Source organism: Solenopsis invicta, chromosome 3 (genome assembly GCF_016802725.1).
Source record: "Solenopsis invicta isolate M01_SB chromosome 3, UNIL_Sinv_3.0, whole genome shotgun sequence".
In the NCBI taxonomy this organism is placed as follows: domain Eukaryota; kingdom Metazoa; phylum Arthropoda; class Insecta; order Hymenoptera; family Formicidae; genus Solenopsis; species Solenopsis invicta.
In genome coordinates, this window is record NC_052666.1 from 23345006 (window position 1) to 23361256 (window position 16251).

The following is a 16251-nucleotide window of genomic DNA, read 5'->3' on the forward strand; positions in this document are numbered from 1 at the left end:
ACTATAGATTTTCACTAATGGCAATTTCGAAACGCACCATCGTTTAAGTTGGCGGGAGTAACGGACAAACTCATTTGCACTCCATTCAAAACTATTCCGTACAGCTATATATGTTCTATCACATTTGTTCTAGTAGAAAAAATATTTTGCTATTAAATTTTTTAACTTATTTCTTATAAAGCTACAAAAACTTCTAAAAAAACAAGATTTGATAATTTCGTTTTTAAAAATATATATACTTCTTATAGTGTAGGTATAATCTTGTTCAAACATATTTTGTCTTGTCTGCGAAAATTAAAGAGCCGAATTTTGCAATTGGACAAAATATTAAATAAAATTATCTGCATCTCAGTTGCACTATAGCATACCTCCAAAATAAATTTAAAAAAAAATTTTTTTTTTTAATTAGTCTAAAAAACGATACAATCTTCCTTGCAAATATATTGCGATTTTTGCAATATTCTCTAGTCATAATTTTTTAAAATACAAATTCATTAACAGATGACTTCTATTAATATTCTTAACATTCAATAAACTGTAAAATGATACATGTGACACACGGATGGTGTTTCTAAAGTCTTACCAATATAGATTAATTAAAAAAAATTTTTTTCTAGTTTTAAGAATTGAAGAGTAATTTAAATCAAGATTAAAGTTGATATATGATAGAATACAGATCGATATATTCTCGCGACATAAGCGCTTAATTTGTCATCAATTATTGCCGACCACGTTTCGCCGGTAACGGTGAAAACCGCGTCTTTTAGAAGATACGTACGATTCTTGAATATGTGCGATTCTTTCACATTAACGAGAGTAGTATAAAGTCGTAAAAGTGAGATCGCACACTTCTGTACAGTACGAAGAACAAGGATAACGAGAACGCGCGTAAAGAACGAGCGAGGAAAGAGAAGAGAGAAGGAAATAGCTGCGCGCGCTTCGCGAACACAACTGCCGCGAGTGCCGCGTCTACCAGGTACACACACGATACACGATATACCAGAAAGAGGACGAGAATTGCACGAGAAGCGAGTAGTAGGGATGCGCACAGAGCGCTTTTGCATGCTCTCTCCGTGTATGCGCATCTCGTCCAGTGCCTTTCGCAAGAATTTCGTCTTCTTTCTAGTGTCTATGCCACCGCCGTTGCTATCACCAGCGCCGCTACTGGCGACGTCGTCTATCGTTAACGAGTGCTCACGAGAGCATCTCGCCTAACCTCCTACCTAACCTCAAATCGTACCTTTGTAAATGTGAGCCTCGATGATCTGTACGTCTTCGTCGATGCTCTTGTCGCCCATCTTCTCGTTAAACTGGATATCCATGCACATAATTCCACGTCGTCGTGTGGAATTTTGTTCGCGACACAGTCACTATGCCACCGCGCATCCGTGACATTTACATGAAATTTGATGCTTACAGGCCGAGCGCGGGCGCGGGCGCGCGCGAAAATTCGTACGTATGTGGTGAAGCAGTCGGACAGAAGAGTCGCCGTCGTCGCGTCGCGTAATCACACGCGTGAGAGAACGCTGTCGATAGAAATGTGCTCGTTGCGATTTGTTACTCCTTCAAATCTTGTAAGCTCGTGTATACCACGAGACCGACATTGAGATTGAGAAAGAGACTGTACAGACGCTAAAGAACACGTCTCGACGTGTCTGCGTGTATTCACACACGTATATAAAGTCTCACACATACCACACAGACCGCGCCGTGGCACCGTCGATGTCGCTGTTGATGCGCATTACGCGTCTCCTCGCCGGTACCGATACGATCCCGCACCGCCCGACATATACGGTACACGCACGAAGCAACACGTCGTCCGTTCGCGACTCTCTTCCGTTCTGCGTATTCTACTGTTTTGCTAAGAAACCGACCGAGGGCTTCAGATCAGATTTGAATGTGACACACGTTGCCAGTTCTTTCCCATACTCTCTTCTCTCCTGCCTTCCCCTCTTTCCCCCTGTTTTGTGCCCTTCTTACCCCTCATTCCCCTCAGCCCCTCCCCCATTTCCGTCTCTATGTACTTAAAACGCTGCGACGTTGCCACACTTCCGATCGTGACCGCATGGTGGGGGTTTGAGAATTTCGAAGGAGTGGGAGAAGTAAATAGGTGCTGACGGCTACGGGGTGGGATTTCGCTCTGTAGCGACGAATAGTATGGCGGGGGCAAGCGAAAGAGATACATGGAAGGGGAAATACATATGTATACGTAAACGAGCGGGGAACGGGGAAACTCCCGCTCAGAAATGGGAATTTTCCATGACGTATCTGGCGACCGTTATTTGATCACGTGATCATGCCGGAAATCGCATGCCGTTGCGCGACGCACGCGCCATCTTTCGGAGGAAAAATGTCGCTTATCTGCCATCTTATTAAAGATATTGACTTTTTAATTGATCCTTGAAAGAACTATTTGCAATTAATATTCAAAAATACGATTATTATTAATTGGACATAATTAATTTTTATAAATATACAAATATAAAATTATTTATTATTTTAGTTGATTAAATAATGCATGATACAAAGACAAATGGCAAGTTTGTACAATGGTGCAGAACTACTGATAGCTAAAATATTAATTATCCTATCATACAATGATGCAGAATTGATAACCAAAATAATAATTGTCTTTTATAACATTGTATAATTATATACAATATTAAAACTATATTGATTATTGTAATACACATTGTTCATCGGATGTTCGTTGCAAAGAATCTATATCCTTGGTAGCCAAGAGTCCTTTGGTACTTTCAGCTTCCTTCATCCATATCTGTATCTATTAATCAAAAATATACAAACTATACATTTATACAAGTATATACACGTATTCGAGCAAACAAGGTGACATCAAATGACATCGCAACGTTTTAATGACCTTCATAACATTAATAAGACGCCATTTCACCTTGTTTACAAAGTATACATTGATTCAAAAAATTACAACAATATTACAAGGCAATGCAAAATGTTATCTTAAAGGATAATAAAATCGTAACAATTTCGATAAACATAACCCAGGCGATAAACATAACCCGTAGCATGGACTACACACATACATATTCCAGCAATATCGCAGCAACATTGCAATGTTGCAACGTTACGACGCTATAACATTACTGTGCAATATTACGGAAGTGTCCATGCTATTTAGGTAATTTCAGTTTAATTTACAAATGATGAAATAACAGTATATAACCCTCCAGTAAATATCTCGGTAGTCGCCTCGCGAATAAGTGCCTCTCGAGCAGTCGCCTCGTGTAACATGTACCAAACGTTCAAAGCGTGTATGATGTTCTCAGAGAAAATTGCTGTTTACGCTTCCGTCTTATTTTCACAATACACTTATTCACGAATCTATCACACCATGTAATTAATACACACTTTCCATAGAGTTTGTTCCTCGAGCCTTTTTTTATGCCTTGTACTATTGTATGTACTATTGTATATAGGCTTACACAATACTGATCTTATTTTTTGTTCAGATTCAGGTTATTAAAATTATGAAAGAATATAAAGAACATGTTATCCTTGAAAAATTAACGGCGTTAAATTTTAATTAAACTAACGTAGTAAACTTGCCTTTCAATGAAATTAAACTTATCGCGTAGAATTGTTCGAAGATTTAAAAAATTGCAATTATATTTAATAGTACATCTATCGAATTATTTCAAAAGTTTACATATATTAGCAGAAATGGGAGTAACAAATAACGATATTACAAATAGTCTCAAACATTTATTTAAGAAGGCCAATAGGTAGAATTCTGTAACTCTTAACGATAGTATCGTTATCAGTATGTTGTCGTTACGTAGATTTTGTATATAGTAAAAAGGAGATAAGGCCCGATGCGTCACTTCAATAGTATTTAATTACTTTATACCCTCTCTTCTATTGCATGTATGTATGTGTGCATGCGTGCGTATGTTAGACCCACAATTCGTCGCATAGGGGAAGGTTGGACAAAATAGGATAGTTAAGATTTGAAGACGAATAAAAGGTTAGGTTAAGTTTTCATAATTAACAAATCTTTACTTTTTAAATATTCTTTGTAAATCAATCTTCCAATATAACTATCATTAAATAAAATCTTCAGAGAATTATAAACTTTATTTAAAAAAAAATATAAAAAAAGGCATTCTTCCGATCTTGTCCCACAGATAAAGTAATCTCCGTAGACAAGATGGGATACACTTTAAAAGTATACTATAATTTAATGCTAATGTCACAAAAAAATAAGGTAAAATCAGAAATGAAAATTGCAAAAAAAAATATAAATTATAGTTTAACTCAATAACGCAACTGCTTATTTTGCTGGCTCCTAAGTAACATCCAACCAACGATGAAGGGGCCACATTTAACACGTATGCCCGATTGTGTTTCTTGCATTTGAATCGCGCGATACAGGGGATACCCTATCTTACTCTGCCATCTTGTCTTGTCCTATCTTCTTCTATGCGTGATAAATCATATTATATTTTTTTCGCATATAAACTTAAGTAATTCTACATACACACGCGCGCGCGCTTATATACGCACATGTACAACACACGCATGCGCGCACACAACATGCACACATGCACTTATGTACCCATGCACACACGTACATACGTTCAACCAAAGATCACATATACTTTTACATGTTAAATTTTGAGCTTTTAAGACCTTGTAGCGAGGAACGGTTATTGTATCGAATTTCAAAGAATTAAGTTATGCCCGTTGAAATATTTGTTCAGAACGACAGGGACTACACATATTCAAAAAATTAGCCAAATTCACAGAAAAACGTTTTCCTTTAAGAACGGTGAAAGAATGAGGACTTTTATGTATCATTATATCGTCTACAAACAATATCAGAAATTTACCCAATTTTCGACCCGTTAAAACCCGTCCGGTTCTCTTAAATTATGTGACAAAATCCTACGTAAAAATTGTAATCTTTATGTACACATTATAAAAATAGATATAGAAGTAGTGGCCTTTTTATAAAGTATTGATGACTGCGTAATTAATTTTGAAATGTTATTTCGGCAAAATTATTGCGAATTAATGATATTGCGAATTATCTTAAAATGGTATATATGCAAAATTAAATTTGGAACAAATTTGTTCAATAATTGAAAAAATATTTTAGCTATATAAAACATTTAGAAATACAATTTAATATAATTAATTATACATATTTACACAAAAATACATATTTCTAAATTATAATATAGGAATATTACAACATGAAATATTACATATTCAGCGTGGAAATGTTTTAAATAAAAAGACAAACAATTTTTTAAATAATTGTAAAAAAAGTTTATAAACTTAGGTTTATCTAATTTGTGACAAATATTTAGAAATTTTATTTCAACAAAACTGTTGTTTTATATAGTGAATCATCTTAGCGCAATTATTATTACGAAATTTTCGTCAACTCATGATTGCACAATTATGTGCAATATTTGCATATTGTGTAATTGTGCAATCATGAGTTGACGAAAATTTCGTAATAATTGCACAAGATAATTCACTGTATAAAGCAATAATTTTATCGAGGTAACGTGTTGTAACAATATTACAAATAACGAATTATTTTTTATCTCTGTGTATATTATGTATATATTTTTTTTATGAGAAATCTAATAATATTAACAATTTTTTAATATATTTTTTGCAAATTTATTTTTGCATTAAGTTTATAAAAAATGGTCAAAGACTTTAGAAATGAGACCTGACACTTTAATAAGAGTATAATATTTGGATTCATCTCATCACCTGCTTATGTAGCAAATCTCTTCTTCGGCCTATCGGTTCCTTTCCCAATAAAGGTACAAGTACACTTAAACAGGACTGAAATTTTTCTAGAGCCAAAGCGTAGTTACCCTCAGCGAGATATTGCTCAGCAGCTTCTCCTATTTCAAGCGCATCCACCATACTCGTGGTACTTTTACCGAGAATTCCTACCGATAAATAAATTATTATCATAACTTTTATGATCTATAGCTTAAAGTTTTGGACTATTAATATTTTTAACTTATCACATAGATAATAGAAAATAACAATCAACTATGTAACATTTTATTTGAGATAAGTCTTTAATTCTAAAAAATTTCTCATTTTTATTATCTAGAAATTAGTGTTTTGTGCTGTTATTTTCAACGTTAGTATTCTTAACTTATCACACAGATAATAAAAAACAATAATCAATTATGCAACAGTTTATTTAAGAAATATCTTTTATTCTGGAAAATTCCATCATGATACAAACGTAATTCATTGTGGGTGAAAGTTGAGCTTTTCTCTAAGGACGGTATCCTTTGCAGGGACGAAGTATTTCCTTTATTTTCAGGTATCAGGCGCTTTTCACTATTTTCATCTATAAATGCCATTTTAAGTGTTTCTGCTCTCTTTATGTAATCACTGACGCGATGTCGTAATACCTCCTTTCGTCTTAGATCGTTCTCATCTAATTGAATAGACGTATAATTATAATAAAACATTAATAAAAACTTAAAAAGCCTAAATCAAGAATATATTTTAGAACGTTAAAAATTTACGAAATTACGATCTTACTTGTCAAGATCGGGATGAAATATCTAAGCGCCTCGCAATAAAGATGAAATGCCTCTTTTACATTTTTCTCGGTATCCATTTCAACGGCTTTGTGCACCAACATGACTGCCTTATCATAATTTTCTTTCGTAGGCGCGTGCTCCAGGTCCAGAAAATCATGCGCGAAAAAATCATCGTACGTTATCCGATCAGCAGGATTATGCTTCAGCAGAGCCATAAGCAAATCTTCACACGTCGCCGATACATGAGCCGCCTTCGGCATCTACTGTGAATAATAATACTAACACTCATAAGTGATTCACGATCACGTTGGAGCTTTAACGAGAATTAACGTGCATATTATTTATAAACTATCGAGTTGACGCATCATGGAAATATTTACTTCGCGACAATTGTAACATTGATATTGGGATTGTAAAACTTAATACGATTCGTGCATTTGATAAAAAGAATGTCGAAATTATTACAATCATTAAAACGCAAATTCGTAGAACATAAATAAAATAAATCTTTACTCGAGAATAGTCACCTAATTTTTTATTGCGTAAACGCGATTACCCGACATGATTTTACATTCACAATCAGTAATTAAAAGTTACTATTCGCTACATATTGTATATTGTTGATTGTTTTATAATTTATTAGATAGTATTTGAGATTATGTACAAAAATTTATTCAATATTTTCTTAAAAAACAAAATAAAGAGAAATAAATCCTTCACAACGGATACAAGTAATGCAGCGAAAACTGTATTGAAAAAACATCAATAAAAACTTTGATCCCTTCACAACTGATGACTCATATTTCATCCCGGAACAAAGGTCCTTGGATATTTATTGATGAAAACCATTTTTAAGAAACCTTACAAACGGACCGACAAACAGGCGAACAAACAAATGAACGGATCAACATTATAAAATTATAAAGTAGTTTGTTACGCTGCATTACTTACAAAAATAGGTATGCATTCTTGATTACAAGAAAACTACTGTGACAGCTTCATTTTCTCACTGTTGGAGATGTACCGTAGGTTATTATATTCTCGGATTAACAACATAGGATCACCTCTATCGGTCGGCTATCCTTGATTTTTTCCGCTAACTCTTGAAAGCTACTGCTGGAATAGGGAGCTTTTCCGAAAAGGCACTCGTACATGATCACCCCGACGCTCCACAGATCAACACGGGCGTCGTACTTGTGTTTCAACAGCATTTCGGGTGCCATGTAAAGAGGCGAGCCGCGTATCGCGAATTTGTGCTCCGAATTTGAAAGATACTGCGCGAAACCGAAATCTGAAATTGCGCAAAATAAAGATGTGATTCGCGATTGAAAGCGATTGTTCCGTTAAAGTGAAAGAGGGCCTTAAAATCCTCATGAAAAGAAAACCCACACAGCACACTTTATCCGAGGGGAACGTCCTGGAAACATTTAGGAAATGGCATATCTTCTGGATGTCTCTTGGAGATCTGTGCTTTTTCTTTTTTTCTTCTAGATTTGATTGGCCATAGACTCCTTTAGTTATGGAAAAACACTGTGATCGGTAATTAACTCTTCGTAGTCTAACTGGGGATTTCAACAGCCAGGCGAATTTTCAATTTAGGATTATTCTGCCTTAAATTCGGACATATACAAAAAAAGTGAAAAATTTCAATTCAAACAATTATGAAATCGTATTTCAAAATGTTGGATATATATTTACAAAAATTCAACTTCATTCACTATATAGTTTTTTGTATACAAATAAAATAAGTTGATAAAAATATGTTTACGAACTAAAGATGTCTTTTGACGGAGTAAAGAAACATAACGGAAAATTTGGCAACACTTAAAAAATAATGTAAAAAATTATTAGAAAGATATTAATTAAAAACTAAGCTGTTATAAAGTATGAGATGAAAGTAAGCATTAAAATATGCGGTAATATGCAATAAACAAATTGCGATAAAAAATTGAAATGTCGCAAATTAGCTATTTACTTGTATAGTTACGTCAGTTTTAACAAACAACAAAATTAATTTTATAATATAAGCTTCTTTTTGCTAAGATCTGTATCGATCATATCTTCTTAACAAATGAATACATATAGGCGGTTAGTTGCATCAGCAACTTTTAAGTTCAGGGGGTCGATTGTGTATCATGTAACTAGAGTGAAAATGACAAAAGTGAATAAATTTACTAGAGTATTTATAATTTCATTGGTCAATACCTAGTGAATTTGCTCACTTTTGTAATTTTCACTCTAGTTACATGATACACAATCGACCCCCAGGACAAAACAGAAAAACATGTTCGATCCTGTTCACGTCTCAGGTAGAAATTTCTAGTACTTCTACAAACTAGCATGTCTTTTATTGTTTCAGACTATTTGAGTTCTGTACTGCTTATTGAACAAATAATACCTTAAATGAACCTTCGATGAGTGGAAGTATCTAAAAATCTAGTGTACGTAACGTAAATTATAGATTTTTAGTAAATTTTGGTACTCTAAAATAAGATAGACTCAGCATTAACTATAATTTATGTAAAGCATGTAAAACGATGCGAAGGTAAAATATTGGAGAAGTTTTCTTTGTTTGATTTTCTGGTTAGCCATCTTGTAGATGCGCGCACAAAAAAGAACAAGAAAGGACAGCATTTCCTTAAATATCTCACCTTTCATCAGTTGGATTCAACTTTTGGACGGTGCCAGTACTAAAAATTTATATAGTTTACGTTACGTATAATTTACTACTGAGTTTCAGTACTGGCAGTGAATTTTGGAACGCAACTATAGATTCTACGCTTTTAATACTTCGCCGATTTCAAATATTTTTTATTTTATTTTATTTATTTTATTATCGAGAATCTTAGTCTCATAGTGCCTTTTATTATACAAACGCGAATGAAAGAAGATCCATGTAATAATTTCCGAAGAATTTTTTTAAGAATGATGTACTTTTGGTCATTTTGAGAGTAAACCGATTTTTCGCAATTTTTTTATAAATATATCGGTTTTGATATAATTATAAAACTTCTACTTTTACGTACAAAATACTTCTTATGAATGTTGAAGGTTATTAAATTCTTTACAAAATTGTTTTTTATTCATCCTCAATGTACGACCAATAGTTTCCGAGATACACGTCTGACAATGAGAAAAATTTACTTGCATAATTATTCTGGAAAGAATAATTTTTGTTTCTATTTATTTGTACATTATTCACATCTGGTAATGTATCTTGGTGATATAAATAAATAAATTATAAATTCTTATTATAATAATGTTAATAATACAATATTTTTTTAAAAATACCAAAAATGTAATAATTACTGTCAATAAATTATTTTTTATCATTATTTATTATCATTATTACACTTAATTATGCTGAAATTCTTTTGTGTGTATTTCTAAACGTAGTTTGCTTTCTCTTTCGAAAAATGCAAAGATCATTTCAGGAATTCTAAATCAGATATAATTCCGTTCTGTGTAAATTATACCTAAATCCTATACATGTGTATCTTTACCAGAGTGTTCTTGCTTTATCTAGTACCAGTGTTAGAAAAGGACTATTAAGGCCTTTGTACTTCGAATGGTCATTTGGCAGGTAGATGTAGGTCGGTTTTTGGATCAGTTGACCTGTACTATCGACTCCACTTATTTTTTCAAATTTTGATCCATTTTCAATTTTGATATTATATTTAGATTCAGTAACCTCAACAATAGGATATCAAATTTCATATAAATTATAAAAAAAGTAAATCGGTGTTTTTTTTTAGATGTGCATATATGCAACATACTCACTGCACAACTTTTTTATGTATACATTTATTAGTTGTATTTCAGAAATTATTGGCTCTAAAAATATGAACCAAACACACTAAGTATATCATTCTTATAAAGTATTCTTCTATCATCGATTGGTTGCGCTTGTTCCGCGCATTCCGTTGCACTTTCGTTGTACAGTAGCGGTCAGAAATGCTTTCCTAGTGCATTTCCATATGCGCATGCGTTTATTAACGATAGAGGATACGTTACATACATTATATGAAAAGATAGGGGAAAAGGATCGCATCTGAAAGACATTTATGACCGTTATTATAGTATTCTGTGCTATGGGACATAAGCCTTACACATCTAACTCGGAAGATGTGTGCTGTATGGGAAAATGGAAAAAAGACACGTTACCAACCTCCAACTTTGAGTACTAGTTGAGGTTTTCTCATCAACAGCAAATTCTGCGGCTTAAGATCCATATGGCAGACATTATGATCGCGCAGATATCTCAAGGCTAACGCGAGCTGTTGCAGAAATCTGCGACAGGTGCTCTCGGGTAGCTTGTGCTTCTTCTTTATGAAGCTTGACAAGTCCCCGCCGTCGCAGAACTCCATGACGATGTATATATGCCTGTTGTACGTTATATATGTTTTTTTTTACTCTGGTGAAAATTTTTTTCATAATTTTTATACAAATTGGAACATTGTTCAAAAATATTCAGAAAGTTTACATCTCTTAAAATTTTTCATACGTATGAATTCTGAAATATTCTGAAAATTCTCGTTCCAGAATTTCTAAAAAAAGTCTTAACTTTTATAACATTTCGTCAGAAATTATAGAATATAAAATCATAGAAATCTTAAACCTGTTTTCATAATATTAAAAAGTTAGATTAAGAGCTGGTTTATGCAGGCCGTAACCGCAAGAAATTGGCCAATCATAGTCGATTATTCTTCTATAAATCGACTATGATTGGTCAATTTCTTACGGCTACGGCCTGCATAAACTAGGCTTGACCATAACTTGAAAATTACCCAATACACATTCTTTCATAAGCTTATAGTTAAACAAATTACTTAAAGATTATGTGTACACGTAACAATTAATTTATTTAATCATAAGCTTATGAAAGTATATATTAATTAATTTTTAAGTTATAGTTAACTTTTTGGTTAATCATATAATATATTGAGAAAACGGGCCTTTCATAATTAACATAAATAAAAAATTCTAAAAAGATGTGAACTTTCTGAGTATTTCTGAAAAATGTTCTAATTCGTATAAAAAAGTCTGACAAAGTTACAAAATTACACAGAAATTCTGAAAAATTATATGAAAAATTCTAAAAAAAATTTTCACCAGAAAGGAAAGATATGTCGATCAAACGCGATTATCTATCGAATCGATATGCGCGAGTAATCTACCTTTAATCTAATTCGCTTATTCAACGCACGCTTTATCAATGAGATAATATTATAGTATCATAAAGTCTCACGTAACGAACCCTTCATCCCAGAAAAAATCTTTCATTTCCACGATATGCTCGTGTTTGAGGACGTTTAACAGCTTGATCTCCGTCACTAGATTGTCGATCGCTGATTTCGAGAGCGAGCCCTTGTCCACGCACTTGACAGCGACTACCTCTCGATTCCCATCCTAAGAACAATCATCACAAAAAATGGCGGTAATAATTTTAAAAATTTGACGATTTAGAATGTGCTTCAAATCTAGTGTAAATTTCTACACAGAAAAAAGATTTTGATGAAATACAAAATAATTATTTAAAAATATGTGAAATCATTAATTTGAAAATAATTATGTTGAATAATTATGTTAAAATATTAGACAATGTTTAAGTTGGTTATTGTCAGGCGTCGAAATCGCATTATGCGAGTAAAACAACATTGAGCCTCTTGGAAGACATTTTTACACCAAAGAGTAAAAATACTCATTTTTATAATACTCGATTTTTTCTATTTGCCGCTTGTCGAAAATCACTCATTGAAAACGGTCATAATATAAACAATTATATTTTTTCAAGATTTTGAAGTTCCTGTATTTTTTAAAGCTTCATATTTAAACTACAAAATCCTACAGTCACATTTTTATATGCATTTATTATAAAAAATTATCATTTTTTAAGTCAAATAACTTTGTTATCAAGGTGATAATTTTTGATAAGATATTCAGTTTCTCACATTGTACTCTAAATGTTAACATGCTTGAACATAATTATTTTTGTCCAATATGTAATAAAATTATTTTCCAGTCTAGTTAAATTTTTAAATACTGTAATATCAGTAAAATCGTTTTTTCCATGTATAGATCCTCGCGGAGATCTTTCGACGAAACTGGGAGTACATTTTAAAAGTACAAAAAATTCTGAAAAGAAACAAAAAACGATTCGTCGCCATGCAACTACCCACAAAGCACAATGTACACTTCAACAATACTGCAAAATTTCACCGATAATGTAGAAATTGTAAATCATAATTTGTTAGGCATTGCTAGAATGTTCTGTGCCGTGTGGGTAGCATCTGAAAAGTCAAAGCTTGTTTTCAAATCGGACTTCATCCTCATCTACACAAAAAAAATTTTGTCAAAGTATAAAAATTAAAAATAAATAATTAAAAATATAAAAATTAAAAAAGTTTGCTAGATCTAAAAATAATTATATTAAACGATCAAAAAATAATTACAATAGATACTCGAGCTGCTTGCTACGAAACTTTTTGCAGTATTATTACTGTCACGCTTGAGCATCCTACATAATTATTTTGATCATCCAAAATAATCATTTTCAGTGTATTTTAAAGTTTAGGGCTCGAGGAAAAGTGAGTCCGACACTGCACGCGACGCGATACAAACACTATCGAGTTTCCGGCGATAACGTGTATATTTACCCTCTGACAAATTGTACGGGGGAAAAAAGATGCGTGAGAAAGAGAGCATTGCGTGTAATACGTGTGATCGAGTGCTATATGCATTGTGTCTTTTTTGCGCGACAAATAAACGATCGATGCTTGATGGTACGAGACACTCGAACCTAACCTGCATCTTTTCGAATGCATGAAAAAAATTCGAAAAATTTGCACGTACCTTTTTAATCGCTTTGTACACCGTCGCGTAGCTTCCAGTGCCGATCTTTTCTAGCATACAATAGTCTTTTACGGTGGGCAGATTCATTTTTCACCAGGAAATAAATTAATCAACGTGGCATTTGCGGCCAAACGTTCGTAAGGGTGAACGAGACGATACGACTTTTGCATTGCTCGTGCGCACGTTGCCTGTACATAGGCGTAATCAGTAAAAATTATCGACAATAATTACGTTGATATCGCTGTCGAGAAAGCAGATTGAAATCATTAACAAACGATTTTTTAACCTAGGTTAAGGAAACTTGTTTGAGCTTTAAGCTTCTTTTTTTAATTGTACAAAAAACGTAGAATTTATTGTAAAACACATAAAATTAATAAAATAGCTTTCTTTTATTTCAGTGTTATATATATTAAATAATCTTTTGGCACAAAAGACGTGACAAAATTCTTAAAGTGATTAATGATTGTGATCAAAACGATTCCAATTTCCATCGCGTTTCTGTCGACGGAAGAGGATAAGGTGGCTAAATCGAAGCAGGACCTTTATATCGTGATTAATGTCCATTTTTACCAATGTGGATTAATTTTAATTTCAGTTTACTCATCTTTTTCTGCTTCTAAAAATTAAAATGATTAAAGAGATCAAAGTTATCATTTTATCTTTGTTGTTCATCAAATGTTAAACAAAGACAAAATAATACACGAAGGCACTCAAGTGATGTTTCCGAACGCAGCCCAGAATGTTTACGCGCCTGAAAACTGGAATCGTGGATTAATTTTAATTGTGATTATTCTTCATCTTTTTTCTACTTTTAAAAATTAAAAACGATTAAAGTGATCAAAGTTAACATGGAATATTCCAGCAACATTGGTCTTCTTAAAATTACTTGGTCCCTGTTTAATTCTGCAGGGACGTTTCAACCGAGGTAGAACATTTTATAAATGAGTCTTAAGAAAAACTCAATAATACGAAAACGAATCTGAAATTCAAACAGCAATTGATTGCATAACTCATAGAAAAATTCTGTAAGGATCAAACACGTACGAACATGTTCATGGTGTTGACATTGTTACAATAGGTTTACTCATGTTGCTTAAAATTTCTAAAAATTTTTGCACTTGAAACGAGATAAATATATATTCAAGTTTTGAAGAGAGAAAAATCGAAGATTGCCTAGTGTAAAAAGTGCAAGCAATCGGCGAACAGGCCTAATTGCTAGAATGTTCCATGCTATCTAGAAATCTGTATTGGTATAAGGGTTATGGCATACAGAAAAACTTGAGCGGTAATGAACCAATCACAGTCAAGAATTTAAAGTACAACGCAAACAGTAGCAAATAGAAACTGTTAAATTCCTTACTGCTTAGATTTTTTGTGTGTTCGGTCCTTAAATTAGTTTTCTGCAATGGGGCATTTTGGGTCTATTTCTAAAGCGACGCCTACTATCTTTTTCATTATCACTTGAGGCTCGACGATCGTATCTTCTGCCAAATCGTCATTCATAATACGTTATTAATAATACACATTGATAATATATTAATATAGATAATTTAATATTTAATTATTTATGAAATAAAAATTATTTGATAGAAAAAATGTTTTAACTATATTTTAGCAAAAAAAATACAACTTCAGCAAATTTCTGATACGAGGAAATTCCTGAAACAAAAATTAACAACTCTGTTATTGAGCCTAGGAGGCCTATTTTGTAACACTTTAGTTAAATACATATGTCTAAGAAAGAATAAATATTTTAACGAAAAAGTAAATATTTCTATGAAAAAAAATTAATAATTTTTACAAATTTCTATTTTTAGTAGAACTTTATTGTAATTATTCATAGAAATTTTTTTCGTCAGAATAAGTATTTAGAAATATGTAGCATATTGTAATGCGTTGTAGTTTGACGTAATTTTACTAAAAAATTTGTAAAAAGCAAAACAAAAATTAAAAATCGTATTCCAATTCTAGCATTTTTATATAAATTTTCAAGATAAAAAAATTTAGAAATAAAAATACGAATATATTTTTTTATATCCTAAATTGTTTTGCTTAATAGCAATATTATTTAAAAATTATCTAGATAAAACCATGTATAATTTTGTTTTTTTTATCTAGATAAGTTAAAATTAACCCTTTCAACCAAAATTAATTTTATTTGAACAAAATTTTTTCTCTATTATTCTTAACAGTATAGAAATAGTATCTGACTTTTTTCACAACTTTTCTATTAACGGTTTGGAAAAATTAAAATATTGTGTTATTGTTATTCAAATATTGATTAGTTTGGAAGAATTTGTTATCTCAGAACAACAACAGGTGTAAAAGGTTTAAATAATCTCTATATCTTATCTCTCTATTTACATATAATTTATCTTCATCTTTGATAATTTTAAATAAGTGCAACATTGATTAAACCACTTTCTCTCCAATTAGAGGATATAACCTCTTATTCAACACTAATCTTTCAGCACGAGAATCGAAAAATATGTGGGATCGAGAAATAAGTTTAAACACGGAATCGTGGTCCACCATGCAACACAATACACTAACGTGTCGCTCCAACTTAATTAAAATTAATTTACATTGATGTAAGGGGACACTAGGATATCTTACTCGGTGTAAACAATGCGGCGCGCACATCATACGTACTGTACGAGTGTGAACGTCGGTCAGCTGTGCGGACATGTGCGCCAGTGCACCGTGCGGACCAATACGACATGCGCGAGCATTCGCGAGCGTGGCTCACTTCACGGCGTTTGGACGAACCATTCTGGCCTCGGCCCCCGCTTGGCGCTTGTGGTAGTGTCGTGCGACTCACTGGCTAGAG

At 32.7% G+C, this 16251-nt stretch overlaps 2 protein-coding genes across 9 annotated transcripts in view; both read right to left on the reverse strand.

The window, feature by feature from the left end:
* LOC105194265 (hypothetical protein) overlaps positions 1 to 1932 on the reverse strand; it is a 34190-nt gene extending 32258 nt beyond the window's left edge. Inside the window, exon 1 of the mRNA XM_011159113.3 lies at positions 1241 to 1932. Within this exon, the coding sequence (XP_011157415.1) occupies positions 1241 to 1328 (88 nt within the window). The 5' untranslated portion in view covers positions 1329 to 1932. The remainder of the gene's footprint in view (positions 1 to 1240) is intronic.
* Positions 1933 to 2474: 542 nt separating this feature from the next.
* On the reverse strand, positions 2475 to 16203 carry LOC105195041 (serine/threonine-protein kinase ULK3). 8 transcript variants are annotated; one of them, XM_039446836.1, is made up of 9 exons: positions 16074 to 16203; positions 13422 to 14905; positions 11818 to 11978; positions 10738 to 10952; positions 7634 to 7860; positions 6568 to 6829; positions 6263 to 6460; positions 5770 to 5954; positions 2475 to 2782 (listed from the first exon to the last, which is right to left on the reverse strand). In XM_039446836.1, exons 2-9 carry the CDS (start codon positions 13506 to 13508, stop codon positions 2678 to 2680), a joined length of 1440 nt encoding a protein of 479 aa, XP_039302770.1. In that variant the 5' UTR covers positions 13509 to 14905; positions 16074 to 16203; the 3' UTR covers positions 2475 to 2677. The 8 variants fall into 8 exon arrangements, with proteins under 8 accessions (XP_039302770.1, XP_025993046.1, XP_039302768.1 ...); XM_026137261.2 differs by having other exon boundaries at positions 13422 to 13609; positions 16074 to 16200; XM_039446834.1 differs by having other exon boundaries at positions 13422 to 15080; positions 16038 to 16175.
* Positions 16204 to 16251: the final 48 nt, after the last annotated feature.